The 27,939-nt window shown below is 40.9% G+C and overlaps 1 protein-coding gene across 5 annotated transcripts in view; it reads right to left on the bottom strand.

Annotated features, from left to right (window-relative positions):
• Positions 1–27,266, bottom strand: part of Ipcef1 (interaction protein for cytohesin exchange factors 1) — a 48,696-nt gene extending 21,430 nt beyond the window's left edge. The window contains exons 1-7 of one of the 5 annotated variants that reach the window (XM_090337937.1): positions 27,237–27,266; positions 26,956–26,995; positions 26,093–26,262; positions 11,609–11,682; positions 10,241–10,312; positions 3,449–3,507; positions 1,546–1,634 (exon numbers count right to left, since the gene is read on the bottom strand). In XM_090337937.1, the coding sequence (XP_090194063.1) occupies positions 1,546–1,634; positions 3,449–3,507; positions 10,241–10,312; positions 11,609–11,682; positions 26,093–26,254 (456 nt within the window). In that variant the 5' untranslated portion in view covers positions 26,255–26,262; positions 26,956–26,995; positions 27,237–27,266. Of the gene's footprint in view, positions 1–1,545; positions 1,635–3,448; positions 3,508–10,240; positions 10,313–11,608; positions 11,683–26,092; positions 26,263–26,343; positions 26,416–26,525; positions 26,643–26,668; positions 26,710–26,796; positions 26,852–26,955; positions 26,996–27,236 lie in introns of those variants that run through there. The other 4 variants (XM_090337933.1, XM_090337935.1, XM_090337934.1 and 1 more) reach the window with 4 other exon arrangements.
• Between the last annotated feature and the right edge of the window lie 673 nt (positions 27,267–27,939).

The following is a 27,939-nucleotide window of genomic DNA, read 5'->3' as shown; positions in this document are numbered from 1 at the left end:
GAGACCTCAGATATAAATGTGAAAATGTTTAACTGACATTTCGCTAAAGAGACAACACAAGTAGCTAGTGAACATGTAAAGATGTTTAGCCTTATTAGTAATTAGTAAAATTCATAAAATTAAGTAATGCTACTTCTCAAGGCCATTTGAAGATTAAATGGTGATACCTTCAAAGTGTTTGTGTAAATTCTAGTACATAATAAATATATAATCCACAACTCTGGTTGAGTTTATAGCTCAAAGGTAGAATGCATGTTTACAGTGTGCGCCTGACATATACGGAACAAGTTCGACACTGCTCCAAAAAATAAGTAAGATAAGTAAAATCTATCAGGATAGACCAGGCAGAATGGAGGGGTCATTCAGGAGGTTAAAGAAAGGGGATCTCAAGCACAAGTCAGCCTGGACTCTATCTAGAGAGCCCAACCCAATGTACAAAAACAAACACAAGGGCCAGGAGTTTGGCCTAGTGGTAGAGTGCTTACCTAGCATGCATGAAGACCCGGGTTCCGTTCCTCGATACCACATACATAGAAAAAAGCCAAAAGTGGTGTTTGAGGCTCAAGTGGTAGAGCTCTATCCTTGAGAAAGTCCAAGGACAGTGCTCAGGTCCTGAGCTCAAGCCCAGGACTGGCAAAAATAGAAAATAAAAAAAAAAACAAAAAAACAAACAATTTAACCAACTAACCTTCACCACCTTAAAAAAAAATCAAAACAAAAACCATCTAAGTCGCATTGGCAATGATAATTTTCTGACCCTTTGTAGATTTAAGACAAAAACAGAAATAATTTTAAATAATAACCTAAATTACTAAAGCTTAGAATGAAATTTTGATTTCTCCCTAATGAATTAAAAAAAATCCCAAATAGAACATGAATGAACTAGCCCCACTCCTTGCTTCCCATCTTTCTGACTTTTCTTTTTATACTATTTATTTTCCACTTTGCCCTCCCCTGGGCATTGCTGTAGTATACACACGAGGTAAAGAAGTTGAAGACTTTCTGAGGCCAGAAGTGGGTGTCTGATGCTAATAGTCCTAGCTATGCAGAACACTGAGATCCACAGGAGCACGATCAGAAGTCAGCCCTGGCAGAAAAGTCCCCAAAACCCATCGAAAGAATAACCAGAAAAAACCTGGACTTGAGGCATGGATCAAATAGGTAGATCACTAGCCTGAGGCCCTGAGGCCAAGTCCCAGTATTGACAAAAATAATTCTATCTTTAAATCCTTTCCGAGAATGAGCACATATAGATTAGCATCAGCCTATCATTTAGAACCCCTGCACTTGTCCCTGAATCCTCTAAGTGGGATCTGAGGGGGAGTCAGGCATCATATATACTGAGTCTCTGCCTCGGTTCACTGGGGAGAAGGGCCAAATCAGCACCCTGAAAACTGTAGGTCCCAAAGAGCAATTTGGATTCGTCTAAAACATAACCTAGATAGATCTAAAATTGTATTAATCAAAGCAGTCCCTCTATAATTGGAAGGAATGACGTCAACACAGGTGAGCACTGGCCCATAGACTGTGCATGTCCATACATACCACAGGCGAAGATGGCTGGGAGGCATAAGGCGGTGGGGGCGTCTCCCCAGCTAGCTCAGACTCTTCCTGCTCACTTTCACTGTAACACTCTACAGCCAAAAGAAAAAGAAGGGAAGGAAGGAAGGAAAGGAAAGGAAGGGAAAGGAAAGGAAGGGAAAGGAAGGGAAAGGAAAGGAAAGGAAAGGAAAGGAAAGGAAAGGAAAGGAAAGGAAAGGAAAGGAAAGGAAAGGAAAGGAAAGGAAAAAGGAAAGGGAAAAGGAAAGGGAAAAGGAAAAAGGAAAGGCAAAGAAAAAGGAAAGGAAAGGAAAAAGGAAAGGGAAAAGGAAAGGAAAAAGAAAAAAGGAAAGGCAAGGAAAAAGGAAAGGAAAAGAAAAAGGAAAGGAAAAAGAAAAAAGGAAAGGAAAAAGAAAAAGGAAAGGCAAGGAAAAAGGAAAGGAAAGGAAGGAGGGAAGGAGGGAGGGAGGGAGGAAAGAAGGAAGGGGAGGGGAAGGGACAGGGAGGGGAGGGAGGATAAGAGGAGGGGAGGGGAAGAGAAGGAAAAAAAGGGGAGGGGAGGGGAAAAGGAGGGGAGGGTAGAGAAGGGAAGGGAAGGGAGGAAGGAAGGAAATATGGATGAGAGGAAGGAAAGGAAGAAAAAAAGAGAAAATGTTTAGCATATTAACACTTTCAGTTATTTCATAACATATCAGCAAAAATTTTCTTCCATCAGGCTCTTGAAATTTCAACCTGTTTTTCAAAACACAAATCTAGCGAAGTACAAAGGATCTGAAAAGCAGGGAGACACAAGTATAGCCCTACAGGGTTCCTGACCTCAAAGAATATCCAATATACAACAAGAAGACCTATTGCAGCTGAAGGAAAGTAAAATAGTTCCTCGAAGATGTGAGGCATATGCTAAGGGTTAACAACATCAATAGTGACTGTCAAGTACAAACTACAATGAACAATTGCTGGTATACAAAGAAAGTTAAGGAGTGCTAGGCAGAGCCAGGTACTTGGGGACCTCTGAGAGCTAAGAGAAGAGGAAGCAGAAGGGTTTGAGACTGTGCATGGAAGATGACCAATGCCAGAATAACATGTCTTGCTTGGTCCACTCCTCCCCCATCTGTACCCAGTAGGGAATGATTTTATACAGAGGAGGACCACAAAGATGAGTTGGAAACTAATTTCACACTACTGTATTACACTCTCGTTTTAAACCAACTTGGCACATTTCCATTTTAAATTTAAGATGATATGAATTTGTTATTTAAAAATGTAACAACTCCTTCCCTTTAATCCCCAAGTCTTAACATGGTCTGCATTTATCAACAGTGGCATCCACTGCCTGGTTCTGGTTCCTACATTCTTGCTGTTCTCCACATTATGGAGTAATGGCATCATTGGACGGAAGGAGAATCCTGCAGCTTTTGAACAATGAAAGCCACGAATTACACTACACAAATGCAGTGTGTGTGTGTTCCAATGTGACCTCCAGATCCCTCGCACAGCCTCAGGGAAAATAGTTTCAGCATACCCCGTGGAAATGTTCAAAACTATCAGAGAAGAAATGGTGGGATGAAAATCACCCGACTTGCTTCTGACAAGTTCATGCCTATGAGTGAGAATTCAGTAAGGGGAGTAATAAAACATGTGCAGTGGCATTTGTCTGAGATAGTAGTGAAACCCCCAGCTTTTCATGTGTGGGTGAGGTGCAAAAATCCCTCAGGGCTGGCACAGGAGGCCCCATCTCATGTTGGTAAATCAGTAGGAATATGTGTGTCTCTATATTTTAGATCACTTTAAATGCCAAACTCTGTTCCATCAGGCTCAGACTATACATAGACTTTAATTTTTTCAACTTCTTTCATCCTATTTTTAAATTACGCATGTTAACTTTTCAGAAATATGAAATAAAACATACCTTCATCCTTTGTCGTTGTTTCTTGATGGGTCACAGCTAGTCCAAGCTTATTTAACCACCTAAAATTCAAATAGAAAGTGGACGCTTGACCCCATGTGAGACTTGATCTTGAAATTAAGGCTTAATCCCAATGTTAGTATAAATATTTCAGCAAATAGTATAAGTTTGGGGACTCTGGCTCTATGGTATTTTGCTATTATCTTTACTTGAGGTATGATTTGTAAGATAAACAAGAAAGATCATTTTCCTATCTAACTTAGCTGGAAAGCTAAATTAAACATTCTGTATCTATGAACAACCATCTTTTATGTAATCATGCATACGGAACTTATTACAATCAAAACATTTATCATTGAATTTAATCACATGACTATTAAAATATGTGTACATCCTTATTAATAATTATGGTGTATTTCAGAGACCATCCATTTTTGAAACAGAAGGATTCTTGTATCAGTCAGCAGAAGATCTAGAGCTAGAGCTTAACAGATGTTTCTAAACGGGAAAATTTTAATTCCTTTAAAATATGTAGAGTAAAAATTTGACAAGGTGGGCCGGGAGTTTGGCCTAGTGGTAGAGTGCTTGCCTAGCATGCACGAAGACCTGGGTTCGATTCTTTGGTACCACATACTTAGAAAAAGCCAGAAGTGGTGCTGAGGCTCAAGTGGTAGAGGTCTAGCCTTGAGAAAAATCAAAGGACAGTGCTCAGACCCTGAGCTTAAGCCCAGGATTGGCAAAAAAAGAAAAAAATTGACAAGGTTCTTTTCTCTACACATTTACCTACTTTTATTGATAATTGATTCCAATTAAACACCAAAAACAAAAATAGAATCAGGTAAACTTTAGGAAAGTCAAACTTGGCTTATAATTTCAAGCCTCTGTGGTTTCTTCTCAAACTTTTCATCAGAAAGACACCTGAAAACAGTTTTTTCAAAGATATGAAACAAAATGTGTCTATCTCATAGATTCCTGTTTATATAATCATGATCTAAAGGGAAAACTATTGCCTTGAGGTAGTCAATATTTAAGTGAACTGTTTCATACTTTTAGAATTTTTTTATAATTTTAAATGCTCCATATTGTGTATTCATTTTTTTCTTTTGGATACTCAATAATTGCCTGTCAACAAATATGGACTTACAGTTTATCCATTAATTTATATTTCCATTTCTTTTGGTCATGCAGTGCATCATGCACTATTTATTTAGCAATGCCCATGTCCACACCATGCCATAAACACTCTATATTTTCAAAGGAACAATTGTGAACCATTTAGAAATTTGTATCCAAGTTTCAGCTAACCATGATTTTGCTGTGTTCGTTATTTCTGAGAGAAAAGATATATGCTTTTAAAAATAAAGCAGAAATTTCAACAAAAGAGAAGATTAGCATGACATCTTTTAATAAGTTGCTTTCAACACCACAATAAACCTGAGTTCTAATTGCCACTTAAAACTAGACCAGTACCAGGGCTCAGATCATGCGGAAGAAATAGGAAGTGCTCATCTCAACCTAACAGAATAGTAGAGAGAACAAAGGAACAACAACAAAAACCACAGTACTTTGGAGAATGTTCATGTAAACACAGGAGAAATTTCTGCCAATCAGTGGATTGGCAAAGGTTGGCAGAAATTAAAAACATCATTGATTTCTAAGGAGAAAATGGAAAATAATGAACATTCTCATCCAATTGCTGATTTGAACATGAAAATCTATATAGCCAGTTTTGAGCAGGGATTTATTTAGCTATTATTCAGAATTTAAACTCCCTTCTCTTAGCCCTAAATTGAGATTCTACAAAAATACATTTTGGGATACACAAATCTGGGGAAGTGTTAGCTATTATCAAGGATCATAATAGCAGAAAGAAAAGACAAGGAGATAATATCCATTAGGAAATAGATAAATATATTATTCAGTGAATTTTTTGAACTGAGGCATGTCTCTCGATCCCTTCTGGAGATATGCAAGTATAACAAAGTCAAAGAGTTTTGACAATAAAGAAAAATCTTTTCGACCCTTTCCCCAAACCCAGGTCCTTCTTCTTGTCACCATTCACTATTTGCTGAGATAAGGCCATACGTGTTTAGACTCCCATTTGACAGTTTTCTTTCTGGATTCCACCTCTTAGAGCACCTCCTCACCGAAGACATTTTTAAACCTCATAGAAATACATAAACTTCTACTCATGGCTAAGCAGGTAGATGCACACAACGACTTACATTTACATGAGGGAAAATGGCAGATGTTTCTTGGGAGTTTGTTGTGTATTAATTTCATGTGAATGTGTGTGTTGGAGATGCATGGTGTTAGGAAACTGATGTACAAAACAAGACTGTTCTTCCCACAAACACTGTCTGAGAAAAGGCAGCAACCTCCCCTCTACTTAGAAACCAACTCTCTCATCGCCCTCATTACTAAGCTGGTGCCTATAAATGGAGAATTCCTGCAGGACATGCAGAGTTTCTATTAGACTTCATTCTGCTTCCATTCACCATCCATGGCAACATGACCATCCAGAAATGTAGTTACCCAAGGAGATGGATGTCCAGAAAGGTCCCATCCTTCTCAGGCCACATCCTCACCTCTTCATCCTGCATCTCACCACGACATTCCTCATCCACCATGGACTAGTTTAACCAGTCTCATCATAAGACCCAAAGACATACTGTGTTATTGCAAACCAAATCTCTAAATCTAATCCCCATAATCTTGTCAGAGAAAGGATTCAGCCTCTGGCCACTGGAAAAAAATATCTTGAGGATATTAAAATGAGGGGGGAGTAAGCTCAAGCACTTACTTCCTCATATCAGATTTTAAGCCACCAATATAATAAAATTCAGTAACAGTAATAATAATGGGAAAAAACAGTGAAACATTCAAGTGCTACGAGATGGTTCATATATCCTTGAGGGGCCAGATAAGCAATTTTAAAATGATGGTTAAAGGCCAGCCAGAGTCTGCTTACCTCACTGCATTTATGCAGAGATATAGATAAAACTGACAATGGTAGTGTCACGACACAAGGCATAAGGACAACCAAACTCATGAGAATGGCTACAGAAAAATGTTAATGATGGGAAGCATTTTTGTAAGACATCACTACAAAAAATAATACTAAGAATTTAAATGACACTTCAAAATGTTAATAATTTGCATGTAACTCTTCTTTCTTTCTTTCATTGGTGGTTGTGGGGCTCGAACTCTGGGGCTGGTCACTGTCTCTGAGCCCTTCCACTCAAGGCTAGCGCTCTACCACTTGAGCCACAGTACCAATTCTGGTTTTCTGGTAGTAAATTGAAGATAAGAATCTCAAGGACTTAGTAAGGCATGGTGGCTTATGCCTGTAATCCTAGCTACTCAGGAGACTGAGATCTGAGGATCTCGGTTCAAAGCCAACCCAAGGCACTAAAGACCTTGAGACTCTTCTCTCCAATTAACCACTAGAAAGGTGGAAGTGGCACTGTGGCTCAAAGGGTAGGGTAGTAGCCTTGACCTGAAGAGCTTAGGGACAATGCCCGGGCCCAGAGTCCAAACCCCCCAATGACCAAAAAAAAAAAAAAAAGAATCACTGGCTTTCAACAATGATCCTCAGATCTCAGCCTCTTGAGTAGCTAGGATTACAGGTGTGACCCACCAGCATCCAGCAAAATTGGGGTGTGGGAGGTTTTTATTTTGTTTTGTTTTTGTTTTGTGGCAATGCTGGGACTTGAAATCAAGGCAGAACTCTCTGTCCCTGAGCTTTTTTGCTCAAGGCTAGCTCTCTACCACTTGAGCCACAGCTCCATAAGTAACTTTTTTGAAGAAAGAAAAAGGAAGGCTTAAAATAATAAGTGTCACTGGAGAGCTTGTGAAACAGGAGTGGAGGACTTTATATCTTGTTTTCAAGTGGAAAAAAGACATTCAGAATTTCAAGTAAAGTATTCACTCTTCACAGCATAGACAAATAAATTCTTGACCTTGATAATTGTGACAACTGCTGATTAAGCCCAATAAGGTGCAGAATACAGCATACCTATAGCCAGTACCCATGCAACACAGTCTGTCATTACACGAGAATCCACCACTGGAGAATGTGACACAAAAAGATAAACACACTGAGCTTGACACATCAGGGGTGGTAACATCAGACAGGTTAAATCAGAGAGACTCAGAGAGGAAATCCATCTGAAAGACACTTGATTCAGACAGCTAAGAAAGGCTCCAGCAATTTATTGGTTGAAAAGTGTATCTGACAACAGGGGAAAAATATTTCACTCACTCAGACATGATGGCTTCATTGGGAGGGGAGGAACAATGGAAGGCACTGTCCTTCTGTCCAGAACAGTCATAAAGGGTCAATGGAAATTCGTTGATGTCTGCATAGGGCACCACAGGCTACAAGGTCCCATGGGCAGGACCTCTTGCTTTCCACATGCCACTCTTAGAGTGAGGACTTCTCAGTCAGCCAGATTTACCACCAAGGTAAGTAAAAAGTAGTAAAAGATTGGATTGGGAATGTGGCTTAGTGGTAGAGTGCTTGTCTAACAGCATGAAGCCCTGGGTTCCATTCCTCAATGCTACATAAACAGAAAAGGCCAGAAGTAGCACTGTGCCTCAAGTGGTAGAGTGGTTGTCTTGATCATAGGGACAGTGCCAGGCCCTGAGTTCAAGCTCTAGGACAGGCCAAAACAAAAGGTAATAAAATATGGAGCAAGATGGTTGACATGGGCTGGCTTCATCTTTTCATGGCAGATCTATCCAATGCAGTCCCTTTCTCTGCCAAATCTCTCTTCTGATAAATTTTCTATCACCTTCGCTCATAAAAATAAAAGTGTTGTGACGTTTTAAAATTCCTATCCTTTTGTGTATCTGTTCTTAATGTCTTTGTCAGATGCTTGAAAAGACCAACAGAGGAAAAGTTAAAATCAGAAATAGGGCAAAAGCAACTTCTCTCTTTGTGTGAATAAATTAGTTGTTTGGACAACTCCTTTGTCTATTCTTGCATTGCACATTAAAAACAGGGTTTCTCACCTTTCTGTGAGACATTCTGTACTACTCTGGAGGGGTGTGCTAGAGGCAGGTGGTGGAAGAAGGGTTACATGAAATGCTTCTAGCTATATGGGACTGACCTGGGAAAAAGAAGCTGTCCAGGCCCGTGTGTGTACGTGTGTGTGCGTGTGTGTGTGTGTGTGTGTGTGTGTGTGTGTGTGTTATGAATGAAAGGTAGCTTCTAATTTTCAAAACCAAGTAGACAAAGAAAAATGGTGAAGGGCAAATAAGCACAAATTCTTGTGTCCAAATAAATAAGGCAAATGTCAACCACAGCAGAGGAGGGTTATGTAGGTGGATGGGTGGATATGTAAATTTGTATTGCTACCTCCCAGCATCTGCTCCTGCACACACAGGAGATAGTCCATAAACAATATATTTTAACTGATTATGTGAAGGAAAAAGAGACACTGGGAATTCTCGTGGGGGACCTCTGATGGGGCAAATCACATACAGCCACTCCCAAAGAACAGTCACTATGATACAACTGTAGTCTAACACAGAGGGGAAAAAGTAGGCCTTAATGTGTGGACTTCAGTCAGGAAAGGAGAGACTTACAAGTTGAATGTGCTCTGAGTGAGAGCATTTTTACATGTAGTCTGGATGACACATGACAATCACACAACACATGCTAAGCCCTGCACGTGGCAGCAGAGAGAGCGAGCACAATACTCATGAATTGTCAGTTCCACAAGACTTTCAAATTTTTCTCCTTATGACACCAATTCATGAGGAAAAAAATTTCTTTACAAATTGAATTCTATCTACTCAACAGACTAGCCTTAAGATTTTTCTAAAATAGCTTTGTGACCCTTCAATTAACTACAATAAAAATATATTTAAAAAGAAAATAGCTTTGTGGATATGTGTACATTTTCAAATAACAGAGAAGAAAAGAAAGGTCTTTTCTTTTCCCTGCCTAAACTGGCCTCAGACCTTGCTCCTCCCACTCTAAGACTCCTGAGCAGCTAGGATTCTGGGTAAGCACCTGACTCAGCATGGATTTCTCCAATACATCAGTCAAATGTGCACATCTACTTACTCAGCTGTACACAGATAGGAAATGTGAACTGCCTCCCACAACCTACAGCAGAGATCAGCAAAAATAAGTATTTTACACTATAGGGGAGTTGGGCATAGAACTTGAGGTAGGTATACAATGAGCTTCAGGATACTGTGCCCTGGAACAGAGGGTCTGGTCTGGGATAATGCTACTGCAGTCTGTGTTTTGACTGTAAGGATGGATATTGTGTGAAACCCACAGCTATGAAGCTCATTTCTTGCAGTGCCATTCAGGTGGAAGCAGAAGATTCTTGAGACTAAAAATGAGACCAAAAAACTAAACCTAACTTGAGAGGGTCAGAAGAGGACCAGTGCTGAAACTGTGAGGAAACAACAGATACAAAGGTACCGATACCACCAGGTGATCCCAGTCCTTATTACCATTCCAGAAAGGGATCTCTAAAGTAACAGAAATAAGTCAGACAATCATTTAACAGGAATTGGCTTAAAATTCCCAAGCCCAACCAAAGTAAATTTGCTCTCAGAAATATTTTTTTGCGGGTCCTGGGCTTGAGCTCAGGGCCTGAGCACTGTCCTTGGGCTTTTTCAAGGCTAGAGCTCAACCACTTGAGCCACAGCACCACTCCTGGCTTTTTTCTATGTATGTGGTACCGAGGAATTGTGCATGCTAGGCAAACACTCTACCACTAGACCAAACTCCCGGTGCCTTTGGGGAATCTGCTATTTCCCTCTACTTACACATTCATTTCCTGTAAATTCTCAGCTGCAAAATAAAAGGTCTTGATCTGAGGGTGGTTGATCTTAAATGCACTGCAAGAAGAAAAGCAGGAAAACACAGGAATTAATGTCTATAGCCATCAATGGCAGCCAGATGTAAACACTGCAAGCTTGTCTGCTTTCTTCATATACTCACAAAAATAACTATCACATTAAACATCTATTATCTGGTTTTTATTTCGTATAGGAAACTAAGTCAATCCAGCACATCAGGACAGTCTTGGTTATTCAGTAGTTTCCATTCAAAACATATCAGCATAACTGCTTTACTACAAAGATACAGCCATCTAAAACTTAGCATCATTGAGACATCATTTCAAAACACTAAGGTCAATTGAATAACCGAACTCATTAAAATGTACAGCAGAATTTTATTTATAGGAAAGCAATGAGGCATGGCGCTTCTATACTGCAACGACTCATGAGAAGTCATATCTAAGGCACTTGGGTAAAGAAAAAAAATCTAAAGTGGATTTTAGTTTTAAGGGAAAATACAAAGCACTTTACCATTTACACTGGAAGTCCTGCAGAATAAAACCACAAGAATCAACACAAGCCATGCTGCTTAATTTTTCTCAGTGGAAAACAGTTAACCAGGAACATATTACAATAGGAAAGTGAGATAGCTGGTGAAATATATTAAAGATAGAAGAAAGAAAAAGAAAATGTTGACGAAGGGTATGAATACAAAACACAGCAGAACATCCCATAGAAAAGCTGTTGGCAGGGACTTCTGGGGCCTACGGTAGAGAGCCAGCTCTCTATTGGGCTCTGGGTCTGGGCACAGGTGTCCCAGGTTCTTTCTCTACAGGTAGAACAATAAGGTGGAGACTACCAGTTCTCAAGTCGTCTGGGCTTACACTCTATCACAATCCCAAACTTACGACTTAGAGAATTCATTCCCAGGAGAGCTGTTGACAATGCCATGCAGAGCTAAGGTGGCCTGCGCTCTCTCTCTCACAGCTGTGCTGGTGAGTCTGCTTGAAGACTGGTTCTCTTTACAGTGTTAAAACCTTGACATCCAGACCCCACTCCCTGCCTCACATGGTTCAGGATGGATACTGCCCTTTACTCCATCCCAAACACAGTCATCAAGGACAGGCTGTGCCAAAGTTTCACGGGGGTTAAAACCCATCTGGTCCCACAGAATGGCATTCCAGGAAATTCAAACTACGTGGGTGAGTGCTTACAGGGCCAACCTGCAATACTCAAAACTCTCCAGCACTGAGCTTTTTCTCTACTCCCTTCCAAATTGCCACGCCTAGGGAAAACCTTAGGGACAAACAGGAACCAGACTCAGGGCTTTGAGCAAGGTAAGAGACAACTTACTGTTTTTTCTTGCACTCGGATGCTCTTTCCACGCAGAAATCAGACAGACTGACAAATCCATCCGCTTTCTCTGCCTGAAACAAACACAAACCACACATGGGGATAAATGTACCAACCCTGTGACTGACTCACTGAGATCATTTACACTTGATCAAAATAGAGTATTGAAAACGAAGGCTCTTTCCCAAACTCATTCTATGAAACCACCATAACCCTCATCCCAAAACCAGACAGAGATTCATCAAAGAAAGAGAACTATGGACCCATTTCTTTGATGAATATTGATGCAAAACTTCTCAACAAAATACTGGCCAACCATCTTCAGAACTCATCAAAAAAAATTACACACTATGATCAAACATCACAGGAAGGCAAAGCTGGTTCAACATAAGCAAGTCAATTAATATAATTCAACACATTAACAGGAGCAAGGACAAGAATCACATGATTGTCTCAATAGATGCAGAAAAGGCATTTGACAAGATCCAACACCCCTTTATGCTAAAAACTCTGGAGAAACTAGGAATCCATAGAACATTCCTCAATATAATAAAGGCTGTGTATGGGGCCCGGGAGTTTGGCCTAGCGGTTAAAGTGCTTGCCTAGCATGCACAAAGACCCGGGTTCGATTCCTCGGTATCCCACATACACAACCAAGCCGGAAGTGGCAGAGAGGAGACACAACCAAAACCGGAAAAGTGGCAGAGACAAGACTGCGACGGCGACAGAGAGCGAAAGAAGCGAGCTGAGCTGAAGTGAACAGAGCCCAACCGAGTGGTGGCCGGAGCGAGCGGGGCCGGAGCGAGCAGGACCGGAGCGTGCGGGAGCGAGCCGAGCCAGAGCCAGCGGGGCCGGAGCGAGCGGGGCCAGAGCAAGCCAGGAGCAGGGCCGGGCCGGGCCGGAGCGAGCGGGGCCAGGAGCGTGCGGGAGCGACCCGGGCCGAAGCGAGCAGGGCCAGAGCAAGCCAGGAGCAGGGCCGGGCCGGAGCGAGCGGGGCCAAGAGCAAGCTGGAGCGAGCCGGGCGGAAGCAAACGGGGCCAGAGCCAGCGGGCCGGAGCGAGCGGGGCCGGAGCGAGCGGGGCCGGAGCGAGCGGGGCCGGAGCGAGCGGGGCCGGAGCGAGCGGGGCCTAAGCTAGAAAAGAGGGCCTAGCCGGGCCGGAGCGAGCGGGGCCGGAGCGAGCGGAGCCTGAGCTAGAAAGGGGGCCTAGGCGGGCCGGAGCGAGCGGGGCCGGAGCGAGCGGGGCCGGAGCGAGCGGGGCCTGAGCTAGAAAGAGAGCCGAGCAGAGCTGGAGCGAGCGGGGCCAGAAAGAGAAAGGGGCCAAAAAAAAAAAAAATAAAATAAAGGCTGTGTATGATAAACCCACAGCTAGCATTATACTTTATGGCGAAAAGCTAAAGCCATTCCCTCTAAAATCAGGAATGAGACAAGGATGCCCACTCTCTCCACTCCTCTTTAACATAGTATTAGAATTCCTAGCCAGAGCAATAAGGCAAGAAGCAAGCATAAAGGGGATCCAAATAAGGAAAAAGGAAGTGAAACTCTCTCTTTGCAGATGACATGATTCTGTATTTAAAGAACCCTATAGACTCTACTCCTAAGCTCCTTGAGCTGATTCAAAATTTTGGCAAGGTAGCAGGGTATAAAATTAACCCTCAAAAATCAACTGCTTTCCTCTATGCCAAGAGTGAGAGGAATGAGGCAACAATCAGCAAAACAACTCCTTTTGCAATAGCCTCAAAGAAAATGAAGTATCTATGAATTATCTTAACTAAGAATGTAAGGGACCTTTTTGATGAAAACTTTAAAACCCTGAAAGAGGAAATTAAAGCAGAACTGAGGAAATGGAAAAACCTCCCATATTCCTAGATTGTAAGAATCAATATCATGAAAATGACAATCTTGCCAAGGGCTATCTACAAATTCAACGCAATACCCATCAATATCCCACTGTCATTCTTTAAAGAAATAGAAGAGGCAATCCAAAATTTCATATGGAATAATAAAAGACCCTGTATAGCAAAAACACTTCTTAGCAGAAAGAACAGCGCAGGAGGAATTTCAATAACCAACTTTAGACTCTATTACAGAGCTATAGTGACCAAAACAGCTTGGTACTGGCACAAGAACAGGCCTGAAGACCAATGGAATAGAACTGAGGACCCAGATATTAAACCACAAGTCTATGGCCACCAAATTGTTGATGAGGGAGCCAAAAAAATAGAATGGAAGAAAGACAGCCTCTTCAACAAGTGGTGCTGGCAGAACTGGTAAAACACCTGCAGAAAACTAAAGTTGGATCCTTCTTTGTCACCCTGAACCAGGATTAAGTCCAAATGGATCAAAGACCTTGAGGTAAAAGCAGATACACTGAAAACTTTACAAGAAGGAATAGGAGATAGGCCTTATAGACACATGAATAAATGCTCAACATCTCTGGCCATAAAAGAAATGTAAATCAAAACAACTCTAAGATTCCACCTCACTCCAGCTACAATGGCCAGGATCAAGAAATCTAATAACAACAGATGCTGGAGGGGATGTGGCCAGGAGGGATCACTACTACACTGTTGGTGGGAGTGCAAACTCGTTCAACCACTATGGAAAGCAGTATGGCAGTTTTTCAAAAGACTAAACATAGAGCTCCATGACCCATCAATTCCACTACTTGGCATTTACCCAATGGTCCAGAAACAAGGACATACTAAATCCACTAGCACAACGATGTTCATTGCAGCACTATTTACCATAGCAAAGATATGGAACCAATCAAGGTGCCCCTCAGTTGATGAGTGGATCAACAAGATGTGGTATTTATACACAATGGAATTCTATGCTGCTGTCAGAAACAACAACATCACCCCATTTGTAAGGAAATGGAAAGACTTAGAAAAAAATCATATTAAGTGAAGTAAGCCAAACTCAAAGGACCATAGGCTCAATGGTTTCCTTCATTTGCCATAATCAGTAGAAACCTTGGGCTGTCCTAGCAGAGATTTACAATAAAACAAACCTACATCCATAAGGCCATGTAGTATGATGCTAAATGAAAGGACCTCCAGGATATAGACACAAAAGCCATATAATGAGTGACTATTGTCCTTAATGTACTATGTTATCTCTCATCTCTTTTGCTGTCTCTTGGTTATCTCATATTGTTACAGTATTTCACCTTGTTATCTGATATATTGTATATATGTGTATTTGGTTATTTGAAATTGGATAGGGAAGGGGGGAAAACAAGATGAGGAGCGGGGGTGGAGGGAGGTAAATGGGGACCAAGACATGAGAAAGGGTATCAATGCATATGAAGTAATGCACCTTCTATCTGGTGAATATAATGTAACCCTTCTGTTAATTACAATAAAAATATATGAAAAAAAGAAGAGGAGATCACATGACACCCTCTTGGTAAGTTACCCTATCATTTCATGAGAGTGACGTGACATAGCTTAGGGAAGGTCAACCTGTGGCAGGCTCTGCCCTCTCTCAGTCTTGGTCTCCTGGAAACCCACAAAGCAGTCCATCAGAGTCCCCCCTCCTGCTGAGCTCAGAGTGAGCCCCTGTGCCTTTGCTTGGTGCTAGGCCACACTGTGCTAGCCACAAACATAGAAGTTTAAAGCCTCATTAGCATCCTTTCTATGGTGGACAGAGTCCTCACTGTAGACTTAGCACTCCTTCCTTCCTATCATAATCTTCTTAGGTTGCTGCAAATGGCTTCTAACCTATTTTCCTATTAGAAAACATTTCTTCTAAAATGTGGTATATATACACAATGGAATTCTCCATAGCCAACAGACAAGATAAAATAATGGCAGGGAAATGGATGAACCTAGAGCGAACCATGTTGAGTGAGACAAGTCAAGACCTAAGGAACAAAAGGCACATGGTATCCTTAATATGCGGTTATTAAATCCAAAGAGTACAAGAGCGAGGACTCAATAACTGCATACCCAAAGCTATGGACATGGTAATGGAAATACAAACATAACTATATAGACATAAAAACCTATGACTCTATAGACATAATGTTTTATTTCTTAAATTAATATATTTCTATGACATACAAACCCTTAGCCTAATTTTAATTAAGTTCTAAATACAGTGATTGTAAATAGAGAGTCTCTTCTTGAACACTTGTTTGTTAAACTTGTCATTTAAAATATGATGTAAAAATCAACATTAATAAATTCTTTAAAAAACAAGAAAAACAAACAAAAAACCCATTTCTTCTATTTATCCAAATCATAGGCACGGTAAACCTTTACATCATGAGCCTTCTTAATGCCCCTTCTCTAACTAAAGCCTCTGGAAGGTTCCGAATTGCTCTTGGAGAAAGCTAAGTTCCTTAGGAAAAAGCCTTCATGATAAAATCTGAATTAAAAAATGTTATCCTTCCTAATATCCTAGACTTCTACTTGGCCAAAAATAAACAGAAAAAAAAACAAAACAAAGACAAAAATAATATTCCTGTGGAGCAGAACTAGAATTGATACCCAATTTGTGTCTTGATGAATCTCTAAGCAATTTATTTTCAGTATAATAAACTCATTTCAAGTGACAAAATACAAAAAATAAAATACTGAAAACATCTTTTATATAGTACAGATACAGTACTAACATTTGTATCCATCTCCATATGAATCTATGTCCAAGGCAAATTTTAAATCTGTATTCTAGCAGATGCCTTTCCATGACCAAAATGGCTGAGATTCCTTCAAATGGCATCTCAAATAGTCTGCAAGAAGCAACCTCAGCGTTTACCCAGCAAGTCTTCCCTTAAAGCAGAGGCAGATTTTTCATTATTCTGAAGACATTCAAGCTATACTCAGTCACAGTCAATTGTGTCAAAAACGGTCCTTGCTTATTTGACTTGCAAAAAAAAAATGACAATGACAGTAGGTAAATCCTGAGGAAATGACAGTTTTCTTCTCCTCCTTCCCCTCCTCCTCCTACGCCTTTTGGATCCCTTCCTTGAATGTACCTTTCCCCTTCAGTGACTCCTAACATTCAAAAACAGTACTCGACACTTATGCATGGGTAGCTGTGAACTTCCCTCTGAATCCTAATATCAGAAAAATTCTTGCTCTCCTGCCAGAAGCATCAGACTATCCTTTGGCAAGTGTGTAAATCCATTGCACCAAATCTCATCTTACCAAAGCACACACTATCCCCTCTACGGTATGAAGTTCTCTGACTGTATGAAGGTCTCTCCACTCTTCTTCCTCCCAAGCCAGTCCACATGCTCTTCCCAGAATCATTTCCTTCCTCTCCATGAAGCATCATGTGTAGTGACTGTCATTCAGACTTACTAATGTCGTGTGTGTGTGTGTGTGTGTGTGTGTGTGTGCGCGTGTGTGTGTCTCCTTTAAATATAGCTCTTATTCACCTACAGGACTTTACAACACTTATTCTACTAACATCAATAGAGCACTATTCAAGACACATCTGATCTATCCTTGAACAAACCAGAGATCTCTGCCCTCCAGAGAAAAGAGACGAGAACTGCCACATGAAAATACACAGATTACATAGCATAGGTCCATGATAACGGTGGGGAAAAATGACAGTGACTCCCTGAAGAGCTGTAGATTTCCTGCTGCTCCCTGGGTGAGTGTACCTCTCACAGCTCATCCACTTACATACATTTCCAGGATTCAATGGAGCTGAGAACCCTCCCCAAAGAATCGTCATCCATTTTTCAGCATGTGTTGGTCCTTTGCTTATTTCCATTACCAAAAAGTATCCTATTATAAATGCAGACCACAAGGGTCACTTGCCAACTGATGCACATTTAAGCCAGTCCCAGCTGCTAGGAATAGCTATCAATAACTGCCACAAATATTTGCACGCAAATTGTTGCATGAGCATGAGCTTTCATTTCTTTGGGATAGACACCAGAGAGCGGAATTGTTAGGTTATACAGTAATTACATGTTTATGTGTTTTAGAAACTGCTGAATTATTTTCCAAACTGGCTTCTGCATGTCACCTTCATTGTCAGAGGGAAAAGAACACATGGCTACCATGCCCAGGGTGAGCTCTTCACAAAAACCAGCCTGGGATAAAGGCCCTAGCTCCCTTGTCCCTTGGTATAAAAACTCCAGGCTGTGTGCCTTCACAAGCATGACTCAGCTTCCATTATCCACCATCATACATTGCTAAAATCCTCACTGTCTTTCCAAGAACAGTTGGCCTTCTCCACCTATAGGTATCACATGCACAAATAAACTCATCAGAGAGTAAGAATATTTAGGGGGAAACCCTATATCTATGCTTAATATGTACAAACTTTCATTCTTATCATTGTCCCCAAAAAGATATACAGTGATACTCGCCTGGTTTGCACAAAGCCCTGAGTCCAATTCCTCAGTACCACATACACAGTAAAAGCTGGTAGTGGTGCTGTGGCTCAAGTGGTAAAGTGCTAGCCTTGAGAAAGCCCACGGAGGATGCTCAAGCTCAGAGTTCAAGCCCCATGACTGACGAAAAAAATCACAATTTTTATACAAGCACATTTCTTCCTAAAGTACACAAAAAAATTGATCTTTGTATACATTTGATATTCTCAAGGTAGCTCAAATAGATGTAAAGATAGTGTTTGTGGTCTGTTTCCTTTTAAGACACTAAAAGAGTTATTCCAGTGTTCTTCATGTCAATATCTATCATATGTACATATACAACATATGAAGATACATATGCTTGTGGCTAGTGACACATGCATTTATGCATATAGATAAATCATATACATATATATCCTTTCATATTTCACTTAGTCTAAATATATTACACATGTATATTAACTTTTAGACATATACCAGCATTTTCACATGCATTTACAATATTGCATTTCAGATATATATTACTTTATAGTTTTCAATATGTCTCAGGCATATATTAACTTGGCAAACATTATTTTTCACGTGCATTTATATATAATATATGAGATTTACATATATATATCATCCTGTATATCCCATTTTCTGTTAGCCATTTTAAGGAATTTGAGAGTAGAAGGCATTTTGATTTTTAAATGGGATTCACAAATGAAGTCTTGATCCACAAGTCATCATCTTGAGGTTAACTGGTGATGTCTACCAACAAAAAATGCATTCTGTTTTTCCCTGTCTAGACCAAAGTCCAGGCTGGCAAAAGTTTGCCAATTTCATCTAAATTGTCTTCACTGAAGGAACATTTTTAAACCCAGTATTTTTATATGGGAGATGGTGTTTTTCCTAAGAAAATGAATGAGTTCAATTGGATTGGAACACTGTCTTTCTCATTTTAAGAGAATATTGTCATTGAAAAAAATGAGATACCAAATAATAGTTTGTATGTTTCTTCTGGGGTCTAGAAAGACAGTTTAAGTTAAACGAGAAAAGACTATATCATCAGGTGCTACCATTATATTTGATGAAATTTCAAAAAGCATTTTCTCCAATCTACAGCAAATTCACTCAGACATTGTCACCAAACTCATGCTAATAAATAATTACTGATAAAAATGCAGAAGACTAAATATCTCTTTCCTGGGGAAAAATTAACTCATCCTTTATCTTTTTAAAACTGGAAAAAAAACATATTTTCACTGAAGTAACTAGGACAGTCATCTTACATGTAGAGAAATTGTGGTCTTTAAATAACCATTTCTTATAAGGGTTAATGCCACACAATTCAGAAACTGACTCTGTCTTTGCTGTAAAGACTCATTAAACTGATTTCAAGAAAGAAAAAAATAAAAGGCCTTTTCAAGTCCAACGTGCTCTGAAATCCACATGACATACACAGGAAGCTATCAGTGGAAGTTCTACTGCATAGTCACAGCTACCTGAACCAATAGACACCAGGTCATCCAGATGGTAAGGGAAAAACACCATCAAGTACACTGGCCAATGGAAACGTCTGCATCACATGCATTTAACCAGTTGTTAACCTCATCGGTCTGCCTACATTTCCTTACCCGTTAGTCTCCATTGTCAAGTAAGGTAGCATCATTATTGTGAGAGCTCTGTTTTTGAGGAAGTTTGTTTACACCAGCATTGCCACAAACACCTAAGAATTACGCCTTGAATTTGATGAAAGCCGCAGCATTGCTAGGCAACAGGAAGTTTCCAGCACCACTGTGGTCACCTGTGCCAATAAGTGGACACACCACATGGGGTCCCTTGAGTGGCTGAACTTCATTACAACCACACATCACAATACCACATCTACCATTCTTTCCTAGTATTTAACCTGCATTCATTTTGCTATAAATTTTATATGGAAAAGAAAGAGCTGGGGTTTTGCTTCATCCCAGTGATGTGAGGCCCCCTTGAACCACTGACCCAGCTAAACGGATGACACCCGAGCAGCTATTTCACCCCAGATCGCCAGGGCCCAGTAATTTCACATAAAGAAATAATGGAAAGGACTGCCGGCCTTGAACAGCTAATGAAGGATTTTTATGTGTGGTGATGCCTCATGAACACCGTTTCTCATCCACTCATTTGGTCCCCATGGCTAGCAAGATTCTTGTGATCCTTTCTCAATTCACTGGGCTCAGGCTGCCTCCTTTGTGAATAATTGAAGGCAGAGTCTCCTGCTGTATCTGATTCAAAGGACATCTTAATATATTGAATTATAATATGTGGAATACCTTTTAATTCATACTTTTGTTTCTCACATTTCATTTGTCTTTTTTTAATACCCTGTATTTTCTTATTTTTTTTAACTCATTCACATATGCTCTTTGTACAATAAAAAATAATAAACATGTAGGGGCTGGGAGTTTGGCCTAGTGGTGGAGTGCTTGCCTGGCATGCATAAAGACCTGGGTTCAATTCCTCAGTACTGCATACATAGAAAAAAGCCAGAAATGGTGCTGAGGCTCAAGTGGTAGAGCTCTAGCCTTGAGAAACTCCAAGGACAGGGCTCAGGCCCTGAGCTCAAGCCCAGGACTGGCAAAATAATAATAACAATAATAATAATAAACATGTAAAAATAATAATAATAATGGAAAGGGGCTGGGAGCATGGCCTACTGGTAGAGTGTTTGCCTAGCATGCATGAAGCCCTGGGTTCAATTCCTTGGTACTACATACACAGAAAAGGTGGAAGTGATGCTGTGGCTCAAGTGTGCACCCTTGAGAAAGCCCAAGGGCAGTGCTCAGGCCCTGATTTCAAGTCCCAGAATTGGCAAAATAATAATAATAATAACAATAATAATAATAATAATAATAATAATGGAAAGAGCAAAACTAAGCCAACAAAATAAATGACAGTGAACTAAAATTCTACACATCAGCCACAGCTCTTCGGCCCTCCATTTTCATGGTTTGTTTTTTTTCCAGTCTCCCAGGTGACACACTTGGAATCCTTATCATTTTGGTATCAAATGCAGTATGTGATATCTAAGTTTCTCTATCCACTTTTTGTCAGCATGGTGTGTCCTAATTTCCACTGTTTGTTAGTACTCTAACCCAGGGAACCTACATCTGAATGTCTGCATATATGTACATTGCCTAACTAGTTTTCAGACAGTTCCCTCATTCTCAATTTACTACTGTTACATCCATTTTTTCACACTTGCAGCTCAAGCATATGCACTAGTCCCTTACTATCTGCAGAATCCCCCCATGTCTCTGCCCTGTGTGTCTTGGGTAAGATACTGGAGCATCTTGGTTTTAATCCCAGTTCTGCTATTGATTTCTTATGAAGATTTGCGCAATTTCCTTTCGCCCACTGAGCTTCAATAGATTCTCACGAGGAAAAAAACCACAGGAATAACAAAATCTGCTTTGCTTGGTTATAATGAAAATTCAGTAGAATACCTATTGCCAGTGAGTTGGTACTGCTCATTTACACTTATTTTCCCTTTGTTTATATTCGTCCTTAGATTGGAATGGCTACTCTGCAAACCTCTAATAAGGTATTAGCAAGAGGGGGACCACTGGGTGGAACCTGCCTGGAGCCATGGGACCTTTCTAGCAAATCCCAAATTTCACCTTTTCCTGTATCTGATTTTAAGACTAGAAATGGAAATTCTCCATTCCTACAAAATTATTTCCTATCAAGAGCAGTCCTTACCCATCATCCTATTTCTCAAACTTCCCATAAGCATGGTAAATGCTAATAATTCTGAAATCAACAAACACTCATTCCAAAATCAACCAATATTAATCCCCTGCTTATTTATTGCCAGGCACTGAGTGGATGGCACTCACGATATACCCAGAGAGGTGACTATTAGTGATGCTACCAGGAGTTTGACAAACACAAACAAGAAAGATGATGAGTAGGTTGATAAAAAAAAATAATAATATGATACTCAGGAAACAGAGGGGGCCAGACTTAGGTCAAGGATTAAGTAACTATGTGAAGGAAGAACTTCGAACCTAAAACTCTCCTATGAGGAAGAATAGCCTTGATCTTTTGCACTGGAGGAAAACCTGAAGGCACAGAGACAGAGCCCTGGGAGCTGAGACACAGCATGTGCAACAGTCTCAGTGAAACAGCAGGATCCAAAGTTCCATAGCTGAAGTTTGGGTTGGGGTGAGGACTGTGGAAAAGGAAGGAAGGTATTAGGTAAAGGGACACCCATGAGACAAGGACATGACTTTGTACTTTAAGGGAAAGCAAGAGTGTGGATGGTTTAACGCTGGGATTTTAACCAGCTGGGTTTGCTGCTGTTTAGCTTATATATAGCTTTGAGTGACTTGGCATTCAGCCATGTATGCTGTGGCATGTTCTAAGCCTATGGTGTGAAAGATGGCAGGTGACCCTTCTTATGGGTCTGGGCAGCAGAGCTGAGAGTGGCAGGCTGTGAGGTAAGAAGAAGGCATTTCGCTCCACAGAAACAACATAAACCCCACAGAAAGGAAAGGAAAGCAAGAGAGCCAAACAAAGGAACCCCTGCGCTTACTTATTTCATAGAATCATCCCTGGTCACCATCTACTGCTAGCCTTTCTGAATCCTACTGAAGAGGAAGAGCAGGGTGGGCTTTGAGGTGTCATGGATCCTGGTCTTGAGAGCCTGAAGCAGCTCTTGTGGACTGAGACATCAGAGTGGGGTAAATACAAAGCTTATCTTTTATTTATCACCTCTCACCCAGGCAACTGACACAACCTCCCTGAGTCTCATCTTCCTGGATCTCACGTGGTGGTGAACATTACCTTTGAGCACATCTGATCAGCCTCTAGACCACACAGGGGAGCTTGTGCATGCGCAGGCTCTCACATTGCTCAGCATCAGACTCTCTGGGTCCTACACCAAGGACCTACATCAAGAAATGCAGAACTGAGAACTAAGAAGCCTGCTCATAGCTGGGCACAGTGGCTCACATCTATAATCTTAGCTACTCAGGAGGCTGAGATCTGAGGATCATGGTTTGAAACCATTCCTGGCAGGAAAGGCCACGAGACTCTTATCTCCAACTAACCACCAGAAAACTAAAAGTGGCACTGTGGCAGAGTGCACTGGGGGTTTGAACTCATGGTCTTGAATTTGCTAGGCAGGCAGTCTACTGCTTGCATCACACCCCCAGACCATGTTTTGTTTTGATTGTGTTTCCGATGGGGCTGGCCTTGGACTGTAATCCATCCACTTATGCTTCTCACAGAGCAGGGATCACAGAGTGTGTCACCCCACCGTGCATGTGGCTTAAGATGTGGAACTCACTAGCAGTTTTCCAGTGCTGGCTTTGAACTGTGGTCTACCAGATCTCCACCTGTTCAGCAGCTAGGATTCTAGACATGAAGCCACCTGTTTCTCTGAGTGTGAATTCTTGAAGTGGCAGAAAGTAAGTAAATGTTTTAACTTGAGGGTATGTGCTTGGTTCTTATTTCACAGTTGATATTCACACAGAGAGGAATATGCTACTAATTAAGTATTCATTGAGATCGTTTCCTCCCCTCCCCCCAGACAAATACATAATTAAGATGTCAGGGTATGCACGTCTGAATGTGTGTATATGTGTGCCAGAGAAAGATAGAGACAGAGAGGGACAGAGAGAGGCAAAGACAGACAAGAGAAACAGACAAACAGAAAAAGCTCCTTCTATCATATGCTATTATATGAGTGGTAGATAGAATTTGTGACAACAAATTTGCTGCTGACCTATTTTCATATATAAGGTTAGCAACCCAAACTGTACTTTCTCCATTTGCATGAAATTCATCAGGACAGGCTGCCTGTGTGCGTCTTCTTCCTCTCCAGCCAGAGCTGCTGCTCCCTGAGGAAGACAAGAGTCCTCATGCCCCAAATAGGAAAGGATTGGTGCTCGGAGATAAGTCACCTGCTCCCTCAGAAGGGAAAAGCCAAGCTGGGTGCTGGTGGCTCTCCCCTAGAATCCTAGCTACTCAGGAAACTGACATGTGTGGATCATGCTTTGAAGCCAGCTTAGGCAGAAAACTCCACAACTCTTCTCTCCACTTAACTGTCAAAAGGCCAGAAGTGGCTCAAGTGACGGAGCATGAGCCTTGAGCAAAACAAGGCAAGCAAGAGCACAAGTCCCTGAGTTCAAACTCCAGTATGGACATAAAAGAAAGACAGAAATGAGCCAGCTCTGTAGATAACGGGGTTCAGATGGCTTCCTTGACACTTCTGTGAGGGCAGGGACAGTGTTCAGGGGAAATGTGACAAATTATCTGATTGAGAAGCTGAATTAATGAATTAAATCCAAGCTTTATTACTTCCCATGAGACATCCTGCTTCATCAACACCTCTCAATTCACCAGGCTCTAGAATCTTCTCCAAGCTATGACAAGGTAAACTCACATCAGATCTTGAAAAAAGATGTTAAGTGATGATCACAGATCACAGCTACCCAAAGGCTGGAATTCTAAAATAACAGGAGTAGGAAACAGAAATTTGTATTCATCTTCATCCCTCTTACAAAAGAGGAAACATCTCTTATAAAGAAGGAGGGACTCTAGCCAACGGTTGACTTCATTTTGATAAAACAAACAAACAAACAAAAAAACCAACTCTGTGCTGGACAAGGTGAAGATGCATCCAGGAGAAGAGAAGAGAAAATGAGAGCTCAGAAGGAGACTACGGACCCCTCACAGTGACTTTTTTCTGGTAGACCCCATCCATAAATCTCATTGTTCAAACTCACCAGAGTGCTTACAGAAATGTCGTGCACAGCCCTTGGTGAGGAGCTTTCTGTCACTGCTCTCCAGGGGAGGAAACCAAGGCAATAAGTTAGGCTTAGGGAATGTCCATGCAGAGGTCGTGGCGTGTGTGCTGATTCCAGGACACTGGTATTGAGCTTGGGTTGAATTTAGTTAAATCGTTTAAAGTTGCCTGAATCATAGCAACATAAATTTTTATTTTGAAGTTTTTGTTGCTGCTATTGTTTGCCTTTTTTTGTTTTTTTGGGGGGGGCAGGGGTAACTAATTGTTTTTGACTAGTAGTTGTGACAGCAAATTTATCAACTAACATGTTGGCTAACTTACTTCACATTTATAAATTGGCATGCCTTACACCACTGCTACTTTGAGTGACAGATTCACACAACTCAAATTGAAGGAATAGTCACATCAACAACACTGCTATGGCTCTGGGGCATAATACTTGTGCCTCCGTGGCTGAGAGGGCATGTATTGCTGATTTACTGCACCCTGAAGAGATTCACGCTCTCTGAGATAAATGATGTGTTCCCTTGGGGAACAAACCCAAGTCATTCCTAGAAAACTACTGAACCATTATCAACAGTATTCTTTCACACCATTCTCAGGGCACAGCTGCTAATAGGGACTTCACACCTCCAGCCCTTTCAACAGCAAAGCAGCCTGCAAGCCCAGTCACAAGTCGGCACCCATTGAAGAATAAATTCAGCAAGTGTCCTAGCACACTGATCACCACACACCAGGGCTCAGTGTCACCACACCAAAGGCACACAAGTTAGCCCTTCCAAACGACCTACCAATTAAAGAAGGTCAGAGGGAAAGAAGAGGAAGGAGGAAGGGAAGGAGGGAATGGAAAGAGCTTTGCTCAATGGAATCAATGTATACCTTGAGTAGGTGGTGCCGCCCAGATCCCTTTCAGTGGATACCTGAGCAATGTAAAGTTTCCTTATTCCGTGATGGACACAGAAATCATGGAGCTATTAGAGTCTGGCAGGAAACCATAACATCAAAAACCCCTTCTTTCACAGGGATGTATATGCATGATATATATGCATATTATATATATCGTCTCTTTCCTTACACTTCAGTCTAGTCAAATAGCACTTTTCTCCTCCATAAAACACATAAAATTACCTATATATCTATCGAACCAGAAACAGTTTCTATAACAAAATGTGTTTATTTGCTCTGCTTCAAGCCCCCCAAATGAATTAACGTTCCCATAAACATCTCCTGATCAATGTTATGCAGCCCACTCTGTGATCCAGAGGTTGGGACAGGGGGAGGCTGGGGACAAGGGAGGCTGGGGATGAAGGAGGCTGGGAATATGGGAGGCTAAGGGCAGGGGAGGAAGAAGACAAGTTGACAACTCACCATTTGATTGCTATACCAGTATAGCGATGACCCCTTCAGTACTACCCAGAACTTTTTCCATTTGTTACTCAGGAAAGTTCCCTTCTCCTTTTTCTTATACAGCCACCCCTGGCAGTCAGCATGTCCCAGGTCTTTACATGATATCCTTCTTCGACTCATCATGAAAAATCCTGCAACGGTGACATGAAGAGGTTAGTATCACTCCCTGGATGTGACAGAGACACAGAGAGAAGCAACTTTGACTTGTTTACCTCCCTGGATTTCGATTTTTTTTTTCACTAAGATTTATGCAAAATAAATGCAAAACAAAACTGAGAGAGAACACGAGGACTGACTTATTTTTAAATTATAGTCCATGTCTAGAAGGTATAAAATCTGAGCAAAGAAGGTAACAAGACTGGCTGGCAAGTATTGGTCTGAGAATATGATTTACCAAGAAGAAGTTGGAAACATTAAAATCTCCCGGCTGGCAGATACACTATTGCAGTCACAAGGCTCCTTCCGACAACACTCGCCTGGTTATGCAATAGGCATGCAAGGGTTAAAGCCCACCCAAAACCACAGCCCCTTGCTCACAGCACCAGCTCCTCTAAGCTCCAGTGACAGACATCCCACCACACCACGAGGGATTCATTCAAATGAACAGCATGGCGGTGTTTCTTAAAACCAACCCCCAAATAACTAAAAATTAATCTGACATCCACCTCCTGATAGGACCATTTGAACAGACAGAATCTGATTCCCAAGAAAGCATACAGGAGAAAATTCACACACACACACACACACACACACACACACACACACACACACACACACACACACACATACACACGTCAAAGAAACAAAGGACGAGATATAATTACCTTGAGTTTTCTTCCTCGGCTTCTGACGCAAAGGGACCTGCTGAAAATGCAGGAAGGAAAGAAAAGAGGAAATTTCTGATTGTGTTGTAACATTTGTAAAGAGAGAAGGAGGGAGGAGGTGGCAGTGTTTATCAGCAGGCTGGATTCTAAAAAAAAAAAAAAAAAAGCTCTTCAAGCAGAGCTTAAGGGGACCTACTGGCTGAGACACTAGGGTGCTCATTAGAATGGATATACATTGAGCCCAAAAAACAAAACAAAACAAAAAGTCAGAGAACATTTACCACTAATCTTTCCTGTTTCACTCCTCTGCAGCGCTCACTGCCACCTGGCCATGTTCACAGAAGCTGCCAAAAATCTTAAATATTTCCCATTTGACATGCTTGTAAAAAGCAGACAGCACAAACCCAGGCTCACAAACCCAGATTCTTGTTTTGTAATTTCTGCATAATGATGATTTTTTAAAAAAATAAGCCTGAAGATAGTTTTTATAATCTCAAAATATTCTAAATTCTCATTGGACTAAGCTTACTGTCCTGCTACTACCCAAAGCTGCACTTAAAGTCTATGAACTGAAATTATGTGTCTCCTTTCAGGTGATCTCACGAACTCCCAGACCACTGTATTAAGAAATTATTAGACTGGCAAAGTTAAATTTCTTACTCTATCTTTATCTCTGAATAGTTCTCTCATGTTTTATTGAAGATAAATTTGTTATCAGATTACTCCATTCTGGCTCTTCAAATATTCAAGTCAGACATATGACAACATAATTAAAATATACCCTAAACCATATGAGCTCTCCAAATATTCAAGTCAGATCTAAGGCAATATATCTAAAATATACATAATCCATGCTGACTTTTTGAATATTCAAAACAGACATCTGACAACATTCCTGAAGCACACCTATTTTTCACAATACATTTTAATATAATTTTATTATTAGTAAGATGGTATACAGGCAGGTTACCATTGCATAAATCA

Source organism: Megascapheus bottae, chromosome 8 (genome assembly GCF_031878675.1).
Source record: "Megascapheus bottae isolate mThoBot1 chromosome 8, mThoBot2.hap1, whole genome shotgun sequence".
Classification (NCBI taxonomy): Eukaryota; Metazoa; Chordata; class Mammalia; order Rodentia; family Geomyidae; genus Megascapheus; species Megascapheus bottae.
The sequence above is the reverse complement of the archived record's forward strand: the minus strand, read 5'-3'. Positions and strand labels throughout refer to the sequence as shown.